Genomic DNA, 17,653 nt, shown 5'->3' with positions numbered 1-17,653 from the left:
ATACGTTACGACGTCCTAGGCCCCTGGGTGGGGCCCGACTAGTAACCAATGCCAAATCCGGCGAAACAACTGGCCGCTGTGATACAATTGTATAACAACAACAACAACAACATGCGCTGTGAGAAGCAGTAAGAACTTGGTTTCTTTCTCCATACAGGTAGTCCCCGACTTATGACCAAAATTGAGCCCAAAATTTATGTTGCTACGGAAGACAGTTAAGTGAATTCCCCCCCACCCCCATTTAACGGACTTTCTTGCCACAGTTGTTAAGCGAATGGTTGCAGTCGATAAGTTAGTCACCCGGTCGTTAAGTGAATCTGGCTTCCCTGTTGACTTTGCTTGTCAAAAGGTCACAAAAGGTCGACACAGCAACCATCATAATTATGAGTCAATTGCCCAGCCGTCCAAATTTTGAACATGTGACCATACTGCAATGGTCATAAGCATGAAAAAAAACAGTCATGTCACATTTTTCAGTGCCGTTGTAACTTTGAACGGTCATTAAGTAAACTTGTAAGTTTGAGGACTCCCTGTATTCCGTGGCACGACAAAACCGCGCCCGACTAAGCCGCGCCCGATTAAACCGTGTTGCTGACGTCATCAACAGGGCGACAACAGCCAGCGCGGAGAAAGAAGGGCACTTTAAATAGCGCTTTGAAAGCAAGCCGATTCAACTTAAGGTAAGGGTTAGGGTTAGGGTTAGGTTAAGGGTTAGGGTTAGGTTTAGGGTTAGGTTAAGGGTTAGGTTTAGGATTAGGTTTAGGGGGGTTAGGTTTAGGGGTTAATTTTAGGTTTAGCGTTTACAGCATGCTTCTGTCTCCGCGCTGTTGTCGCCCTGTTGATGACGTCAGCTACGCGGTTTCGTCGAGCGCGCTTTAGTCGAACGCGATTTTGTGATGGAACCCCTGTATTCTACCCTATAAAACCCCAACCATGAAAGGCAGGGCGTTTTTACCAGCTTCGTCCAAAATGAAGCCTCCGTGTCTGGGTTTTTTTGCAGGCCGATCATCATCTTCGTCTTCCTCCTCGTCATACTCTTCCTCTTCCTCCTCTTCCTCCTCCTCCGCTTCTTCTTTCTCACTTCCTACGACGCTGGCCCTCTCTTCTGCCTGCAGGGACGAGGGAGAACCAGTCTGGCTAAACTAAACCTCAGCTTCCCTGGGAAGATAAGGGTTGGTCCCCTAGTTTGCCAAAGGGGAACCCTGAATCCCAGTTGCCAGCCCTTAGTGGCTCAGGCTCACCTCATTCTCCTCCACCTCCTCCGGCTCGCTGCTGCGCTCGCTCTCGTCTTCGGAGAAGTTGCTGTCTTCGCTGTCGGACATCTTGACTGCCCTCTCTGACCACGGAGGAAGAGAAGCCCAGAGGGGAAATTCTGATGTGCCTGATGGGGAAGGGAATTGGCTCAGACTGGGACAGGACAGGAGAAGGACCCTGGGCGCAAAGGAATTCCATATAGTTTTCTCTCACTCAGTGAAGAATACAGCAATGAACCAGTTTGGTCTACTGCAGGGGTCCCCCAACCCCCGGCCCACTATCAGGCCGTGACCTATTCGGAATTGGGCCGTGTTGAGTGGCAAGTCAGCGTGCGTGCACATGCAGCCCTTGTACAAGCGGCGGGCCGGGGGTGAAACTTGCTCAACTTAGGCTGCTCACACAGCCCAGTTTCCCTCCACCCAGACAGGCTGCAAAGGTTAGGCACCACTGAACTAGTGGTTAAAGCCGTGTTTCTCAACCTTGGCCACTTGAAGATGTCTGGACTTCAACTCCCAGAATTCATAGCTGGCTGGGGGATTCTGGGAGTTGAAGTCCAGACATCTTCAAGTGGCCAAGGTTGAGAAACACTGGGTTAAAGCACCAGGTTAGAAAGAGAGCGATGGTGAGTTCAAGTCCCGCCTTAGCCATGAAAGCCGGCTGAGCGACTTTGGCTCAATCCCCAGGGGATGGTGAGTTCTAGTCCTGCCCTAGCCGTGAAAATGAGCTGGGTGGAATTTTGGGCCAGTCCCTTTCTCTCTCTCAGCCCAGCCCACCTGGCAGGGTTGTTGTGGTGCGGAAAACAGGAGGAAGGGGGAATATTAAGACACGTTCACAGAAACAATCAAGGTGGGATGCAAATAAGCAAGACAAATAAACAGCCAAACGCGCCCTCCCACCCACCGTCCTCTGGGCTCCTGGTTTCCACCGATGGCGGTGGGGGGGAAAGCGCTGGGGGGTGTCAAAGGTTAATATTTAATATTTATACTTTTTAAAGAAGTATTACTGAATGGTTATGTTGTCACGTAGGGCAGTGTTTCTCAACCGTGGCAACTTGAAGATGTCCGGACTTCAACTCCCAGAATTCCCCAGCAGTGGTTAGGACAGTGTTTCTCAACCGTGGCAACTTGAAGATGTCCGGACTTCAACTCCCAGAATCCCCCAGCCAGCATTCGCTGGCTGGGGAATTCTGGGAGTTGAAGTCCAGACATCTTCAAGTTGCCAAGGTTGAGAAACACTGACGTAGGGGACCGTATGGATCTTGAAATCAATTCCCCAACATCAAAACGCCCTTTGGGGGGGAGGGGAGGCCCAGCATCGGCTGGCTGGGAGGAGCCTGGCGGCTGGGGATGATGGGCATCGCAGTCTCGGCCCCTGAGAGGGCGGGGGCCGTCCCGCCGGGGTAGGATAGGACTTGTGGTCCGGAGAGGAGACCGGGGAGAATGGGGACTGTAGCCCAGGGCCCTTGGGGAGCACCGGGCGAGCGGCTGGGGACGATGGGAGCTGTAATCCAAGAGGTCTGCCACGCGGGCGGGGGAATTCCCCCGGCGGGAGGGGCTCTCCAGGGGTCAAAGGTCGCCCCGGTTGTCCTTGGGCGCCGCTTACCAGGTCCCCGGCGATCGGGGTGCCTCGCCCGGCTTCCTGCTTCCCGAGAGGGGCGAACCGAGGCGCCTCGAAGCAAAACAGAGGCCGCCGCCTCCTAACGCGGAGATTCCGCGAAGTCTCGCGAGACCCCCGGGAAGAGCGCGTCATGGGGTGAGCCGGGGTACTGATTCGACAGGAGACTCCCGCGCGTCTGCAGCGGATGACATCACAGCGAGCCGCTCTAGGCCGCGCCTGTCGCCTCGCTCGCTCCTAGCCCGAAATAGGCGGAGATTCTGTTTTCCAGCCGGCAGGCCGTTGACGTAAAGGGTGCTGATTGGCTACTTTGGGGAAACGTCCCAGCCAATGGCAGAGCTCGGATGCAGTGGCTGGATGCCATCTGGACCGGGATGAGCGTCCCTCGTGCTGGGGGGGGGGGGGGGGGGGGGAGTGGCAGTTCCCATCAGCCGCAGCCGCCTCTCCGACAGCTGGGGATGATGGGAGTTAGGGTCCAGAATTGAATAAATAATTTAATTTTAATAAACATAAGAAATAAAATGTAATAAATACGATAAATAAATACATGTAAGAAATAAATGAAAAAGAAAAAAGAAAGAAGAGGGAGGGAAGAAATGAAGAAATAGAGAGAGAGAAAGAGGAAGGAAGGAAGGAAGGAAGGAAGGAAAGAGAAAGAAAGAAAGGGAATGGAAAGGAAGGAAAGACATGGTAAGCACCTAGTGGACGTTGGCCAATCATGACCCTCTGGGGGCTGCTTGGAAGGGGGTTGAGGTTAAATCGTCCCCCCAGCCAGGAGGGGCTTGGAGCCAGCTGCCTTCCTGAACTCTGGTCCACCTCACAGGGTCACTGTGGGGAGCGCTGCACCAAGACCACATTTGAGTTGTTAGAGAAAGAGCAGGACGCCAGTCCAGCAAAGATGGGGAATAAAAGGAGTGGGGGGTGGTGGCGTTTGCAGCTGCTTTCTTTGTGGGAGACCTGGGCTAATGGAGGTTGGGCTTCTTGAAGTCAATCTGCCCAGCCTTGGGCTTCAGGCAGCATCTCCTCGGAAAGCCATTCCTTTCACAGGGCACCTCCCTGCCTGTAGTAGCATGATCTCTACTACCCCCTCCTCCTTTTTCTTTAGATCAGCATTCCTCAAAAAATGTCCTCCTGAAGTGAGATCACAGTACACATCATTCCCAACCACCAACTGGACTAGAAGACCGACACCCAGAGGTGGGTTCTGCCAGTTCGCACCAGTTCGGTAGAACCGGTTCGTCAAATCTACCGAACCGGTTAGAAGAGGTTCCACCAGTGGACCCGGAAAGCAGGCCACACCTACAGAAGAAGTCCCAAAAATGTTTGAAACCCACCACTGACACACACACACTCATACACGCACACAGACTCACACAGAAAGAGAAAGAAAGGAAGAAAGGAAGAAAGAAAAAATGAGAGAGAGATGAAAGAAAAAAAGGAAAAAGGGACAGAGAGACAAAAGGAAGAAAAGAGAGAGAGAGAGAGAGAAAACACATGACTGGCAAGCCACTCCCACCAGGTCACGTGGCTGGCAAGCCACTCCCACAAAGGAGGCCACACCCACAGAATAGGTTCAAAAAAAATTTGAAACCCACCACTGCCGCCACCTGATTAGCAGGGGGGACAATGAGGTTACATTTAGACCTAGGTATATCAATAACCACAATTGGATCATAGTAATATGATTCCTCTTGGATAGGGTTGAATCGGAATCAGGGATAACCGCAGGGACTTTTCAGACTTATGGACTTCAACTCCCAGAATTTCCCAGCCAGTAGATCATAGACTACCTTATTTATTCCCAACCCTTTCCACGTTCTTGATGCAAATGTATAAATTGTCAGCTGGTTTCTCTTACGCGGGACATAAACCTTGGGCAATTTGGTTCCACCTTATCTAAACTCCCTCTTTTTTTTTCTTGATAAGCCTACTGATCTGCTGATCGATGGGATCCCTATTGTTTTGTTGCTGTTATAGTTGTATGTGATATAAAAATATTTCTTTTCTTTTGGTTTTATTGTTTACACAGCTTCTGTAAGTCCATCTGGTTTGTCGGACTGAAGTCCCATGACAACATTTGCAACAAAAGAAAGACACAAACAATTTTTTCCCCCCAGCAGCCATTGAAGGATCGCCCTTGGGAATTGGCAGAGAGCTGACCAAGTCACAAATCATTCATTTTTATCCTCTGTTCTTCTAAGTCTCCTTCCACCTGGTAAAAGAGAGAAGGGAAATTCACAGGAAGGCAAGCATGCCTTGGCTTTCCTCCCCTCCCTCCCGCCTTTGACAAACCAAACGCAGCTACCTGAATTAAAGATTGCAATTCGTCCCCACCCGAATGATGAATGTTGTTTCTATTTTTAATTATGTACTGTTTTTTATATGTCATTGTCTGTATTCCCTTCCCCACAAGTTGTAAGCCGCCCTGAGTCCCCTCAGGGAAAAGGGCGGCCTATAAATAAACTTACAAATTACAAATTACCTGGAGGATGACTTTTCTTGGGGAAATAAACTTCTGAAGCCCATAAAGACCTTCCTGAATTCTTTAGGGGAAGGTACAGGCCCCATATGCTTATCTCACGGACTTAAGAGATGTCCTCGCTGCGGACTTCTGGCTCTTTATTTTTTAAAGCAGCGTTTCTCAACCTTGGCGACTTTAAGTCCTGTGGACTTCAACTTCCAGAATTCCCCAGCCAGCTCTGCTGGCTGGGGGATTCTGGGAGTTGAAGTCCATAGGACTTAAAGTCGCCAAGGTTGAGAAACACTGTTCTAAAGGGAACATTTTGTCTGATGATGGAATTTCTCTGGTGGGAGGGGAGATAAAAGCTCCCTTTGGAAGAAACATTCTCCACAAGCAGTACAGGCATTCCTCAATTTTACAACCATTCATTTTCGTGACCGTCCGAAGATACAACAGCACTGAAAAAACTGCAGCTGAACCGTTTGAGGATTCAACCAGTGAATTAACCAGTGGAACCACTCGCATCCAGAAGTTATGGGGGCTCCATCGCTGGAGGCTTTTAAGAAGAGGCTGGAGTTGTGGGGAATGGTACAGGGTCTCCTGCTCGAGCAGGGCAAGGCTGGACTAGAAGATCTCTTAAGGTTCCTTCAGATTCTATTGTTCTGTATTCTGCCCTCTGCCCTACAGACGGGTCCTTACCTGCTTGGGATTGCTGGGAGAAGACGCCACTCTTCAATTTCCCTGCAAAGGCTGGGAAACTCGGCTGTTTATTTCCAAGCCCTGGGAGCTCACCGCCGTCTTCCTTCTCCCACCAAGAGGCACAGAAGATGCTGTCGGAAGAATAAATAGGGGTCTCAACTCGAGTGGGATAAAGAATAAATAAAAAATTAGATCCGGACAACTCTCTGGAAAGAAGAAATATTTGTTCCAAAAAAGCAAAACAGGTTGCCTTTACGGACAGCTGCAGAGAATGGTGTAAGGTCTCCTGCTTGGGCAGGGGTTGGACTAGATGACCTACAAGGTCCCTTCGGACTCTGCTAATCTGCAAAATGAGGCACAGCAGCAGACTTTCATAGGGGGGGGAGCTTGTCCAGGGCGTGGAAGTTTCTATGTGCTGATTCTAGGGGGCGTGTATCTGTGTGTGTGTGTTTGCATTTGTGTGTGTAAGTATGTATTCTTGTGAGCATGCAGTTCTGTTGGGAGACTTAATTTAATTAACTCGAATTGTGTTTGCAGATCTTCGCCTTTGGTATGTGGGTTAGGTCTGAGAAAATTCATTTGGGCAGGTTGAGGAAGTTTTGAGTAAAGGGTTTTCATCCCCATTTGCTTTTTCAACTTGATTTGCTTAATTTTCAGCTTCACTTATCTAGTGGGGACGCTGATTCTCGGATTCCCATTGTGGATTCTGTTAATGCTTTAAGGCAGTGTTTCTCAACCTTGGCAACTTGAAGATGTCCGGACTTCAACTCCCAGAATTCCCCAGCCAGCATTCGCTGGCTGGGGAATTCTGGGAGTTGAAGTCCGGACATCTTCAAGTTGCCAAGGTTGAGAAACACTGCTTTAAGGGGAAGATGGTATAAAGAATAAAATGTATTTGGGTATGAAATTTCTCACAAGAGGGCACGGTTTCCAGAATTCCTGGCTATCTTTCCTCCATTCACCTGGATGGTCATCAACAGGTCCAAGATCTCTCCGTCCGTCGCGCCTGATCAGCTCACCGGCCTGGAAGGAGCCCTCCTCCCTGCAGGTTGCAGGCAGCCTCCCAGGGTGGCACCGGATCGTTTTTTAACTTCAGCTAGACCTGGCGGTCCGTCACTGCAGAGGTGGGAGGAGAAGAGGAGGCCCGGGGGATGCGGGTGGTGCTTGGGGGCCCCGGACGTGGGTCGAAGTCTTTCGTACTGCATCTCCACTGAAACATCTCCAGGAGCCTCCTTAGGAAAGCTGCGGCTGGCTTTTCCGGGTGAGCGTGGCACGGTGGGTAGGCGGCACAATGGCTGGCTTGGCCGGTCCTCTGCAGCTTCTTTCTCAGCTGCTTCAGGCGCCGGATGAGCCGGGAGAGGGTCTCGGAGGGCTCCTCCTGTTCCTCCTGGATGACCAGCAGTTCCAGGTAGAAGCAGTCGAGGTTCTTGGCGTAGCAGACCTACGAGACAGAGGCCAGGTGGCAGGAGGGAAGGGTCAGGAAGAGCTTTGGGGCTGAGCGGGGGAGTCAGAGGGGGTCAATATCCCAACCCCCCCTGCCTCCCCTCCCGATCAAAGGAGCCAGAAGACCACAAAGCTGTGCTCAGACAAATTGGCCATCAACAGACACACCCGCATACAGAACTTATACACACCAGTTACTGTGTTGTTACCGGTTCACACCAGTAGAGCGAGCAAAACACAAAGCGCACACGTAACAAACCGGCAGTAATGCCAACAGCAACCCACCCCTGCTACACACCCCTCAAAAGGGACAATCATGAAGCCCCGAAGGAAACACGAGGAGCCAGCACCCCCTCCTCACCAGCAGTCAACAGCCAGGAAGCAGAGACCCCCTCCAAGATTAACAGCAGAGCAATCATCAGTTAGCAGAGCAAGACCCCAGTGGAGGTAAAGCACAGTCTAATCAAGGGACCCTCGAGGACACTCCCACCCACCCTGACGGGGCGAGTCACAGCAAACCCTGATCCCTTCCAGCACTAATGGCGTTCCTTAGCTGGGTAATAAAACGCCTGCAAGAAAAGAATCAATCTTAGAGAGCATGAAGGGTCCCCAGGTTCTTGCCCTCCTCCTCCTCTCCTCCTCCTCTTCCTCCTCCTCCCTCCTCCCCTCGCCTCCTCTTCATCCACTCGTCCTTCTCTTCCTCTCCTCCTTGTCTTCCTCTTCCTCTCCTCCCCGTCCTCTCTTCCTCCTCTCCCTCCTCTCCTTCCTCCTCCCCTCTCCTCCATCAACTCATCCTCCTCTTCCTCTCCTCCTTGTCCTCCTCTTCTTCCTCTCATCCTCCTCTTCCTCTCCTCCCCGTCCTCTCTTCCTCCTCCTCCTCCCTTCTGCCCTCGCCTCCTCTTCATGCACTCGTCCTCCTCTTCCTCTCCTCCCCTCTCCTCTTCTTCATCTACTCGTCCTTCTCTTCCTCTCCTCCTTGTCTTCCTCCTCTTCCTCTCCTCCGTCCTCTCTTCCTCCTCTCCCTCCTCCTTCTCCCCTCTCCTCCTCTTCATCTACTCGTCCTCCTCTTCCTCTCCTCCTTGTCCTCCTCCTCTTCCTCCTCTTCCTCTCCTCCCCATCCTAGAGCCGAGGTGGCGCAGTGGTTAAATGCAGCACTGCAGGCTACTTCAGCTGATTGCTATCTGCAGTTCAGTGGTTCAGATCTCACCGGCTCAAGGTTGACTCAGCCTTCCATCCTTCCGAGGTGGGTGAAATGAGGACCCGGATTGTTGTTGGGGGCAATATGCTGACTCTGTAAACCGCTTAGAGAGGGCTGAAAGCCCTATGAAGCGGTATATAAGTCTAACTGCTATTGCTATTGCTATTCTCTTCCTCTCTTCCTCCTCACCCTCCTCCTCCCCTCTCCTCCATCTACTCATCCTCCTCTTCCTCTCCTCCTTGTCCTCCTCTTCTTCCTCTCCTTCTCCTCTCCCTCCTCCTCCTCCCTCCTCCTCTCCACAATCCTCCTGTCCCTTCCAGCATTGTTACCTAGGTGGGTCATGAAACATCTGCAAGCAATCAGCCACGCTCCCAGAGCGCCAAGCCCTTAGACCAGGCGTCTCCAACCTTGGCAACTTAAGACCTGTGGGCTTCAATTCCCAGGATTCCTATCCAAGTCCCGTTTCACCCGTGAGGCGCCCAGGAGGCACCTACCGTGATGTCCTCTGGGGTGTAGAGAGGCCCGATGCTGCTGGAATTGCCCTGGGGAGGGAAGGAACAGGGTGTTAAGGGCTGGGGTGATGGGCAGCTTTCGAACCCGGCGCTGCAGTGGACACCCTAAGTTCTTTCCGACACCCCCCAGGTCTTGTCTGGATTCCTCCTGCTGAAAATTGGCCGCATGGCTTCCCCCCCAACCCCCCACAACCCATTTTAAAGCAAGAAACACAGAGGGGATGACCTTCATCCTCAAATAATTGCACATAATTTTTTTAAAAACGAAATAAAATAAAGGAACCGACATCCCCAAATCCGGGAAAATGAAACTATCCGCCTTGAACATTCGTAATGTGTCCCTCACACCCTAAATCAGTGTTTCTCAACCTTGGCAACTTGAAGATGTCCGGACTTCAGCTCCCAGAATTCCCCAGCCAGCATTCGCTGGCTGGGGAATTCTGGGAGTTGAAGTCCGGACATCTTCAAGTTGCCAAGGTTGAGAAACACTGTTCTAAAGTGTCCCAACCTTGGCCACATTTAAGACTTGTGGACTTCAATTCCCAGAATTCCCCAACTTTTAAGACCTCTGGACTTCAATTCCCAGTTTTGCTAACTGGGGAATTCTGGGAGTTGAAGTCCGGTCATCTTCAAGTTGCCAAGGTTGAGAAACACTGCCCTAAATCCTAGTTGGACAGAAATTCAGCTCCCAAGCCTTTCAAAGGAATCAAGGCGGCTCTGGCTACGGTTGATCCCACGCCAGGATCTCGCCCGTTGTGCTCTCCAGAGAGGCCGGCAAGAATGTTGGCAAGGAAGAGCATCAAAGAAGGCGAGGAAGAACAGGCCGTCCTGCCTTTGCTGGCTACGGGAACCAAGATAAAAGGGTCTGTGCGGTTGTAAATTGCCTCAGCTCCACGCTGGTGGGCCAAGGAGTCTGGATGGAGACGTTGGAAGGCCTTCAAAGATGCACGGAGCGATTTCTCTCTCTGGGACAACCGAGGGTTTTGGCCTGTGGGCTCCGTGGTGCTCTCTGAGCTGGGTGGTTTTCTTCCAGACGTTTCATGACCCAACTGAGTAACATCGTCAGTGTTGTAGCCTTGAAGAGGTTACGTGGTTGGCCCATCAAATAACCCAGCTCAGGGAGCACCAAGGACTCCACAATAATTCCTCCACCACCTCCTCCTCAACTCCACTCCCTTCTAGCACTGATGACAGTCCCTAGTTGGGTCATGAAATGTCTGCAAGAAAACCACCAAGCTCAAGAGAACACCGAGAATCCCAGAGGATTCTCCTCCTCCTCCTCCTCCTCCTCCTCCTCCTCCTCCTCCTCCTCCTCCTCCTCCTCCTCAACCACTCCCTTCTAGCACTGATGACAGTCCCTAGTTGGGTCATGAAATGTATGCTAGAAAACCACCAGGCTCAGAGATCACCAAGGACCCCACAGGCCCTTTCTTCTTCTTCTCCTTCTTCTTCTTTCTTCTTCTTCTTCTTCTTCTTCTTCTTCTTCTTCTTCTTCTTCTTCTTCTTCTTCTTCTCCTCCTCCTCCTCCTCCTCCTCCTCCTCCTCCTCCTCCTCCTCCCCCTCCTCCTCCTCAACCTCTCCTTCTAGCACTGATGACAGTCCCCATGAAATGAAATGTATGCTAGAAAACCACCAAGCTCAGAGGGTACCAAGAACCCCAGAGGAGTCTTCTCCTCCTCCTCCTCCTCCTCCTCCTCCTCCTCCTCCTCCTCCTCGTTCCCCTTCCCCTCCTCCTCCTCAACCACTCCCTTCTAGCACTGATGAATTCCCCAGTTGGGTCATGAAACGTATGCTAGAAAACCACCAGGCTCAGAGAGCACCGAGGACCCCACAGGCCCTTTCTTCTCCTTATTCTTCTTCTTCTTTCTTCTTCTTCTTCTTCTTCTTCTTCTTCTTCTCCTCCTCCTCCTCCTCCTCCTCCTCCTCCTCCTCCTCCTCCTCCTCCTCCCCTCCTCCTCCTCCTCCTCCCCTCCTCCTCCTCCTCCTCCTCCTCCTCCTCCTCCCCTCCTCCTCCTCCTCCTCCCCTCCTCCTCCTCCTCCTCCTCCCCTCCTCCTCCTCCTCCTCAACCACTCCCTTCTAGCACTGATGACAGTCCCTAGTTGGGTCATGAAATGTATGCTAGAAAACCACCAGGCTCAGAGAGCACCGAGGACCCCACAGGCCCTTTCTTCTCCTTATTCTTCTTCTTCTTTCTTCTTCTTCTTCTTCTTCTTCTCCTCCTCCTCCTCCTCCTCCTCCTCCTCCTCCTCCTCCTCCTCCTCCTCCTCCTCCTCCTCCTCCTTCTCCTCCTCAACCACTCCCTTCTAGCACTGATGAAAGTCCCTAGTTGGGTCATGAAATGTATGCTAGAAAACCACCAAGCTCAGAGACTACTAAGGACCCCACAGTTCAACCCCGAGTTACAAATATTCTCTTCTATTTCCTCATGAACCGCCGTGGCCACCAGAAGCGAATGCTGGCTGGGGAATTCTGGGAGTTGAAGTCCGGACATCTTCAAGTTGCCAAGGTTGAGAAACACTGGTTTAGGGTTTATAGAATATTGTTTGCAGTGGTGACTATTTGCATCCTCCTCCTTTGGCCGTCTCAATTTAGCTTTTTTTGAAACATCTCCTGCACCTGCAGTGCATTCAATAGCCCACGATTTTAACAAGCCAGGACTTCATGAGAACTCCCAAACCCAGTTTGTGTTGAAGTGAGACTTGAGGCGCCCTTGGGGGTGTCTTCTATGGGGGAGGCGGGGGAGGACGCTTGATGTCCACTCACCATCTCTTTCATGAAGGTGTCCAGAAGCCGGATCGATTCCTGCTGGCATAAGAGTGGAGTGCTGGCAGAGAGGCCCACGATGGCCATGGCCCAGAGGACTTGGTAGAGGCCAGGCGGGGAGGAAGATCTGGGGGCACGGCCCGTCCTGGGCTTCATCTCAGGGGACCAAAGCTCTGCCATGGGTACAGCCACGTGGTTAGAGGGGTCTGGATGGCATCGCCTACAATCAGCAGGAATGGCCAAGACAAGACAAAACAACACGGCCCATCACTTCTCCTTCCCACACTTCCGAGCCGAGGTGGCGCAGTGGTTAAATGCAGCACTGCAGGCTACTTCAGCTGACTGCAGTTCTGCAGTTCGGCTGTTCAAATCTCACCGGCTCAGGGTTGACTCAGCCTTCCATCCTTCCGAGGTGGGTAAAATGAGGACCCGGATTGTTGTTGGGGGCAATATGCTGACTCTGTAAACCGCTTAGAGAGGGCTGGAAGCCCTATGAAGCGGTATATAAGCCTAACTGTTATTGCTATTGTTATCTGCAGTTCAGCGGTTCTAATCTCACCAGCTCAAGGTTGACTCAGCCTTCCATCCTTCCGAGGTGGGTGAAATGAGGACTGTGGGGGCGATATGCTGACTCTGTAAACCGCTTAGAGAGGGCTGAATGCCCTATGAAGCGGTATATGTCTAACTGCTATTGCTATTGACATGTGGACTTCCCCAGGGGATTCTGGGAGTTGAAGTCCACAAGTGGCCATGTTTGGAGACCCCCCCCCCCACTCCAAAAGATGGTGGAAAAAAATACAGGATGGGCTGTGTAGTTCCGAGACGGTTCAGGACAGCCATAAACTTTTGTATTTGCCATTCCCACCGTCATCACAACTTCAGCACTTTCTGGCTCGGCGTAGGAAAAACAGAATAACTAAACTAGTTTCAAACTGGTTTAAACTGGGACAGCTTCTGGCGGCATCCTTAGGGAGCCTTGGATCAATACATAGGCTCCCCTCGAAACGGAGGGAGCTGTAATTTTGAGGAAAAAGATGAACAGATAGTTCACACACCCCCGCCCCACCTGTGGAAGCCCCAACATTCCTCTGTTACTGGTTTTAGTGGCAGCTCTGCCTTCCTCCCTTCCCATCCCTGTTAAACTCCCATGTTGTCTTTTTTAGCTTGGCTGAGAAGAGATTTCTACTGAACCTGGATCCTTCCTCGGAAGTCTCCAGATATTCCTGCTATCTCTGATAGGTAATAATCAATAAATAAAAGTTAATAAATCAAGTTTTTTTATGCAGCTGGTGTGTTATTGACTTATTTTCCAAAGCCCCCCCCCCCCCAAGGCAAGACAAGAAACAACGGATGGAAACCAATCAAGGAGAGGAGCAACCTGGAATTAACAATGAGGACTATTAACCAGTGAAACTGCTTGACACCAGAAGTTGTGGGTGCTTCGTCACTGCTGGTTTTTAAGAAGAGACCGGACAGACATTTGTCTGCAATGGTAGTGGGTCTCCCACTTGGGAAGAAGGCTGGACTAGAAGACCTCCAAGGTCCCTTTCATCTCTCTTCTGATTGATTGATTGATAATGTAGGTTGAAAAAGCAAAACAAGAAGACCCTTTTTGCAATATGATGTGTTTGCCATGCTGGGTGAGGGGGATGGAAGGTTGAATCTGGGAGAAAGGGCTCCAATCGGCTTTAATTCCTCTTCCTTATTTGGGGAGGGGCTCCTTGGTGAATACGCGGGGACCCTTTCATTGTTTGACCTAGCAGGGCAGCTGGTGGCAGATGAGTCCATCAGCTGTGACATTAACCCTCTTAAGACAGGAAGGAATGAACCTTTACCTGGCTTTGTGGTTTAAGCAGTTTAATGCTCCCGATAGGCCTTTAATAAAGGCTGTTTTTACACACAGGTGGTCCTCCACTTATGACCAACGTTTCTGTGGTTAAGCTAGGCAGTTTTTAAGTGAGTTTTGCCCCATTTTGCAAACTGTCATTTATTACAAAATCAACAGATGCCGTTTGCCAAACATCTGGATTTTGGTGACCTAATCCTGGTCATAAGTGTGAAAAACGGCCATTGTGCCGTTGTAACTTTGAACAGTCGCTAAGTGAACAGCTGTAAGTCAAGAGCTTCCTGCGCTAGGAGAGAGGAAAAAGAAGCATAATTGCACCCAAACTCTTTCAAACGGTTGTGCTAATTGCATGGATTAAAACCCTGCTCCCTTCATTTGATGTCTGCAGAAGGAGGGCCTGTTGTCAAAAGCGAAACCCTACACACAAACACACTCGTTGGGCCCATTCCCGTCCTGAGTGGGCCAGAGACGCCTGGTTCACGTGCTCCGCAGCTGCTCCTGCTCCTCTCTTTGCAAACCACTTTGAAATCTGGGAGAAATTCCAGGTAGTTTGAGATGAAGACGGACCAGAGGCGGCCGGATTAACCCGAGGGAAGGACGTTAAAGGGGCTTCCAGGCGGGCAGACCAGGAACAGAAGCTTTTAATCAAAGCTCATTCACGACGGATGAGAAAGCAGGGAAACATTTCCTGTCGCTTGTAACGCAGCTGCCTTTGACAAGTGCAAAACACTTGGCGGCGGGCATGGTCCCTAGTGGGGAGCGCATTGCTGCAAGGGGCGTTTTCCTTTTTTTTTTTTTTAAAGGCATAGATCAGGAGGTCCAGATGTGGAAACGGAAGAGAAGAGGTTGGGTGGGGATATAACCGGTTTAGCATCCAGAGATCATGAGGGGCATCTTCAGGCTTTCCTTCTTCCTCAAGGTTTGTTTATTTATTTCTATTTCAGTTTAGTATTCTATTTATTTATTTCTATTTTAGTTGTAAACTTTATTGGCCGCCCATGTTACTACTACGGTCTAACTTTGAGCGGCTTACAAAGCCTTCTTCCTTCATTTGTTAAATTGCTTTCCTACTTTTATTACATAATAAGTAACTCGAGGTGGCAAACTTACATAATACTCCTTCCTCCTTCTTTCCCCCCCCCCTACAACAATAGCAATAGCAATAGCAGTTAGACTTATATACCGCTTCATAGGGCTTTCAGCCCTCTCTAAGCGGTTTACAGAGTCAGCATATTGCCCCCAACAACAATCCGGGTCCTCATTTTACCCACCTCGGAAGGACGGAAGGCTGAGTCAACCTTGAGCCGGTGAGATTTGAACCGCCGAACTGCAGATAGCAGTCAGCTGAAATAGCAGTTAGACTTATATACCGCTTCATAGGGCTTTCAGCCCTCTCTAAACGGTTTACAGAGTCAGCATATCACCCCCCACAGTCTGGGTCCTCATTTCACCCACCTCGGAAGGATGGAAGGCTGAGTCGACCTTGAGCCGGTGAGATTAGAACCGCCGAACTGCAGATAACAGTCAGCTGAAGTGGCCTGCAGTACTGCACCCTAACCACTGTGCCACCTCAGCTCTACAACCACCTTGTGAGGTAGGTTGGGCAGGGAAAGAGGGAGGGTCTGGCCCAGAGTTACCCAGCCAGCTTTCATGCCTCAGGCAGAACTAGAACTCGCCGTCTCCTCTTTCCTTGGCCACCACCTTAACTACTACGCCAAACTGGCTCAGGATGCACACTAGAATCACCTGTTGCCTGCTTTCCCCCCTCTCTTTTGCTTCCCTCGACTTCATAAAAAGGGTTAAAGATTGGAATCTTTGGAGCAACTAAGCATCTCTGTTTTCTTTCTGGTGGCTCCTTCGTTCGCACAGAGTAACAGAAAACAGATTCAGCGTCTTTTTAAACTCCTGCCTGTCCTTTCTGTTGAGTGTTGTTGCCAGGAGGGGTGAAGGGCTTACTCCCTTTTATTCTTTTATATTGGGAGTTTTGTTGTTTGTTAGCCGCCCAGAGGTGCTTTTTCAAAAGGCGACTGGACTTTCTTCGTTTTTTATACCTTTTTAAAAAATATATACTTTTTTTATTTTCCATTTTCATAATCACATGTATACTATTACATAGCCAATATCCTATTGTATTAAGTAGTAATTACATCAGTTCCTCTTGTCATCAACACCCAAAAAGATAAAAACCCATTATTGGCTCTTCTGCTCTCCATACACCTCTTTCTTCTGCCTCTCTCCTACCTCCTTTCTTCCCTCCATCATCCTTTTCTACTCTACTTCCCCTTCCTTTCTCCTTCTCCTCTCTCTGCATTCCACTCCTCCTTATCCTCCTCATCTTCCCCCCTTACCCTCTCTCCTATCCCTCTCTTCCCAACTTTCTTCTCCCTTCTGTTTCCCACTCTTCCTCTCTCCTATCCCTCTCTTCCTACCTTTCTTCTCTCCTCTGTTTCCCACTCTTCCTCTCATTCACTTGGTGTATTTCAGCTTCTGAGCAAACTCCATTCTAGTTCGTTTTTTTATACCTTGAAGACATTTCATTTCTCATGCAAGAAGCTTTTTCGATTCTGACTGAGTGGTGGAGAGAATGGAAGGATTGGCAGTCAACCCCTTTCACTTAGAATTGAAGAAGCTTCTTGGGTGAGAAGTGAAACCGCTTCAAGGAAAGAACCCAAGAAAACCCCGTTGCCTCTTGGAAAAAAGCACCTTTGGGAGAACCAGGACCCGGAATGATTGAGACTCTCCAGAGACATAAGCTTCCCAGAGTGAGTGGGTGGCCACATAAATCCCCTCAATTAAGGAATCAATGAAATATTTTCCTTCATTTTCAGATCTCCCTGCCTAATATCCTGTTTCTCCAGGGAAGTCGGCTGAGGTTTCATCCACGCAACTCCAGCTCTGTTTTGGTACACTGGGTGGGCTTCCTGCAATCCGGGATGGGGGGGATTGACCGGGAGTGCGCCTGGTGCACCCTGAACGGGAAAAACAATATTTTTTCCCCCAGCATTACCCCCCCCCGTCTTTCCCCATTTCAACTTGTTTTTCTTGACAGCAAGAAACATTAGGGACCTTAGACGGTTGCAATAAATTTGCATTCTTCCTGTCCCTCTGCACATTTTTCTACATTTCTTTTGAAAATGCTTTTTTCCTCCCGTGCCAAATCTTAGATGGGACAAGAGGGGGTGAGTGGGAGTTTTCGAAAGAAAACATTTCTGGCTATGAAAGACCCTATGTTCTCTCGCCACACATCCCCCCCCAACTCAAAAGGGCCATGCAGACCACCAGATCCAGGTCCGTCTCTTCCTCGTTTTTTTCCTTCCCCCCCAAAAAAATCTTTCACCCACCTTCTGGAAAAGTTCTTCGGAGAATCCTTGCAGAATCCTTTCAGGGAGAGCTCTGGATCCCAGGATCTTTGAGACCCACTCCCAGATTTTCCAGCTGACTGCCACGACTTAGAAGGAACAGCATCGGATCTCCCACCTTCTCAAGCCTTGCACGAAACTGCAGCCTTTTCCTGCAAAATAAAAAATAAAAATAAAAATTGGATTGCACCCCTCCGGCTTGGCCTCTTTCTATCTCAGGCCAATTCCTTGAATTGCCAAGAGGTCAGGGATCTCTCAAGTTTGATTAGTTGCCAGCGGGCCCCCGTGTGATGACAGTGATGCTTTTTAAGAAACCATCAGATGCTGGTTTGCTTGGCTGGTTCTTCCTGCCCACAGATTCTTCTTCAGCGAAGGCCAAAGGAACTGGAGTGGCTTTAGATCACGTAGAAGACTTTTGGACTTCATCTCCCAGAATTCCTATCTAAGGGGTCACCAGATCAACCTACCGTATAACTTGGGGGGTCTCCTAACGTGGCAATGGG

General features: G+C 50.2%; 1 protein-coding gene and 2 long non-coding RNA genes across 3 annotated transcripts in view; all 3 read right to left on the bottom strand.

Moving 5' to 3' along the window:
- Nucleotides 1-2,984, bottom strand: part of SUPT5H (SPT5 homolog, DSIF elongation factor subunit) — a 29,491-nt gene extending 26,507 nt beyond the window's left edge. Inside the window, exons 1-3 of the mRNA XM_032227886.1 lie at nucleotides 2,857-2,984; nucleotides 1,242-1,381; nucleotides 956-1,109 (exon numbers count right to left, since the gene is read on the bottom strand). Coding sequence (XP_032083777.1) covers nucleotides 956-1,109; nucleotides 1,242-1,322 — 235 coding nt within the window. The 5' untranslated portion in view covers nucleotides 1,323-1,381; nucleotides 2,857-2,984. The remainder of the gene's footprint in view (nucleotides 1-955; nucleotides 1,110-1,241; nucleotides 1,382-2,856) is intronic.
- A 1,928-nt stretch (nucleotides 2,985-4,912) lies between these two features.
- On the bottom strand, nucleotides 4,913-7,636 carry LOC116515190. The gene is made up of 3 exons (XR_004256217.1): nucleotides 6,991-7,636; nucleotides 6,029-6,159; nucleotides 4,913-5,080 (listed from the first exon to the last, which is right to left on the bottom strand). It is a non-coding gene; the product is annotated as an uncharacterized LOC116515190 (long non-coding RNA).
- Nucleotides 7,637-9,125: 1,489 nt separating this feature from the next.
- LOC116515275 lies at nucleotides 9,126-17,434 on the bottom strand. The gene is made up of 3 exons (XR_004256232.1): nucleotides 17,133-17,434; nucleotides 11,946-12,165; nucleotides 9,126-9,211 (listed from the first exon to the last, which is right to left on the bottom strand). It is a non-coding gene; the product is annotated as an uncharacterized LOC116515275 (long non-coding RNA).
- Between the last annotated feature and the right edge of the window lie 219 nt (nucleotides 17,435-17,653).

Source organism: Thamnophis elegans, chromosome 12 (assembly GCF_009769535.1).
Source record: "Thamnophis elegans isolate rThaEle1 chromosome 12, rThaEle1.pri, whole genome shotgun sequence".
NCBI lineage: Eukaryota > Metazoa > Chordata > Lepidosauria > Squamata > Colubridae > Thamnophis > Thamnophis elegans.
This window is presented reverse-complemented; position numbering and strand designations above follow the sequence as displayed.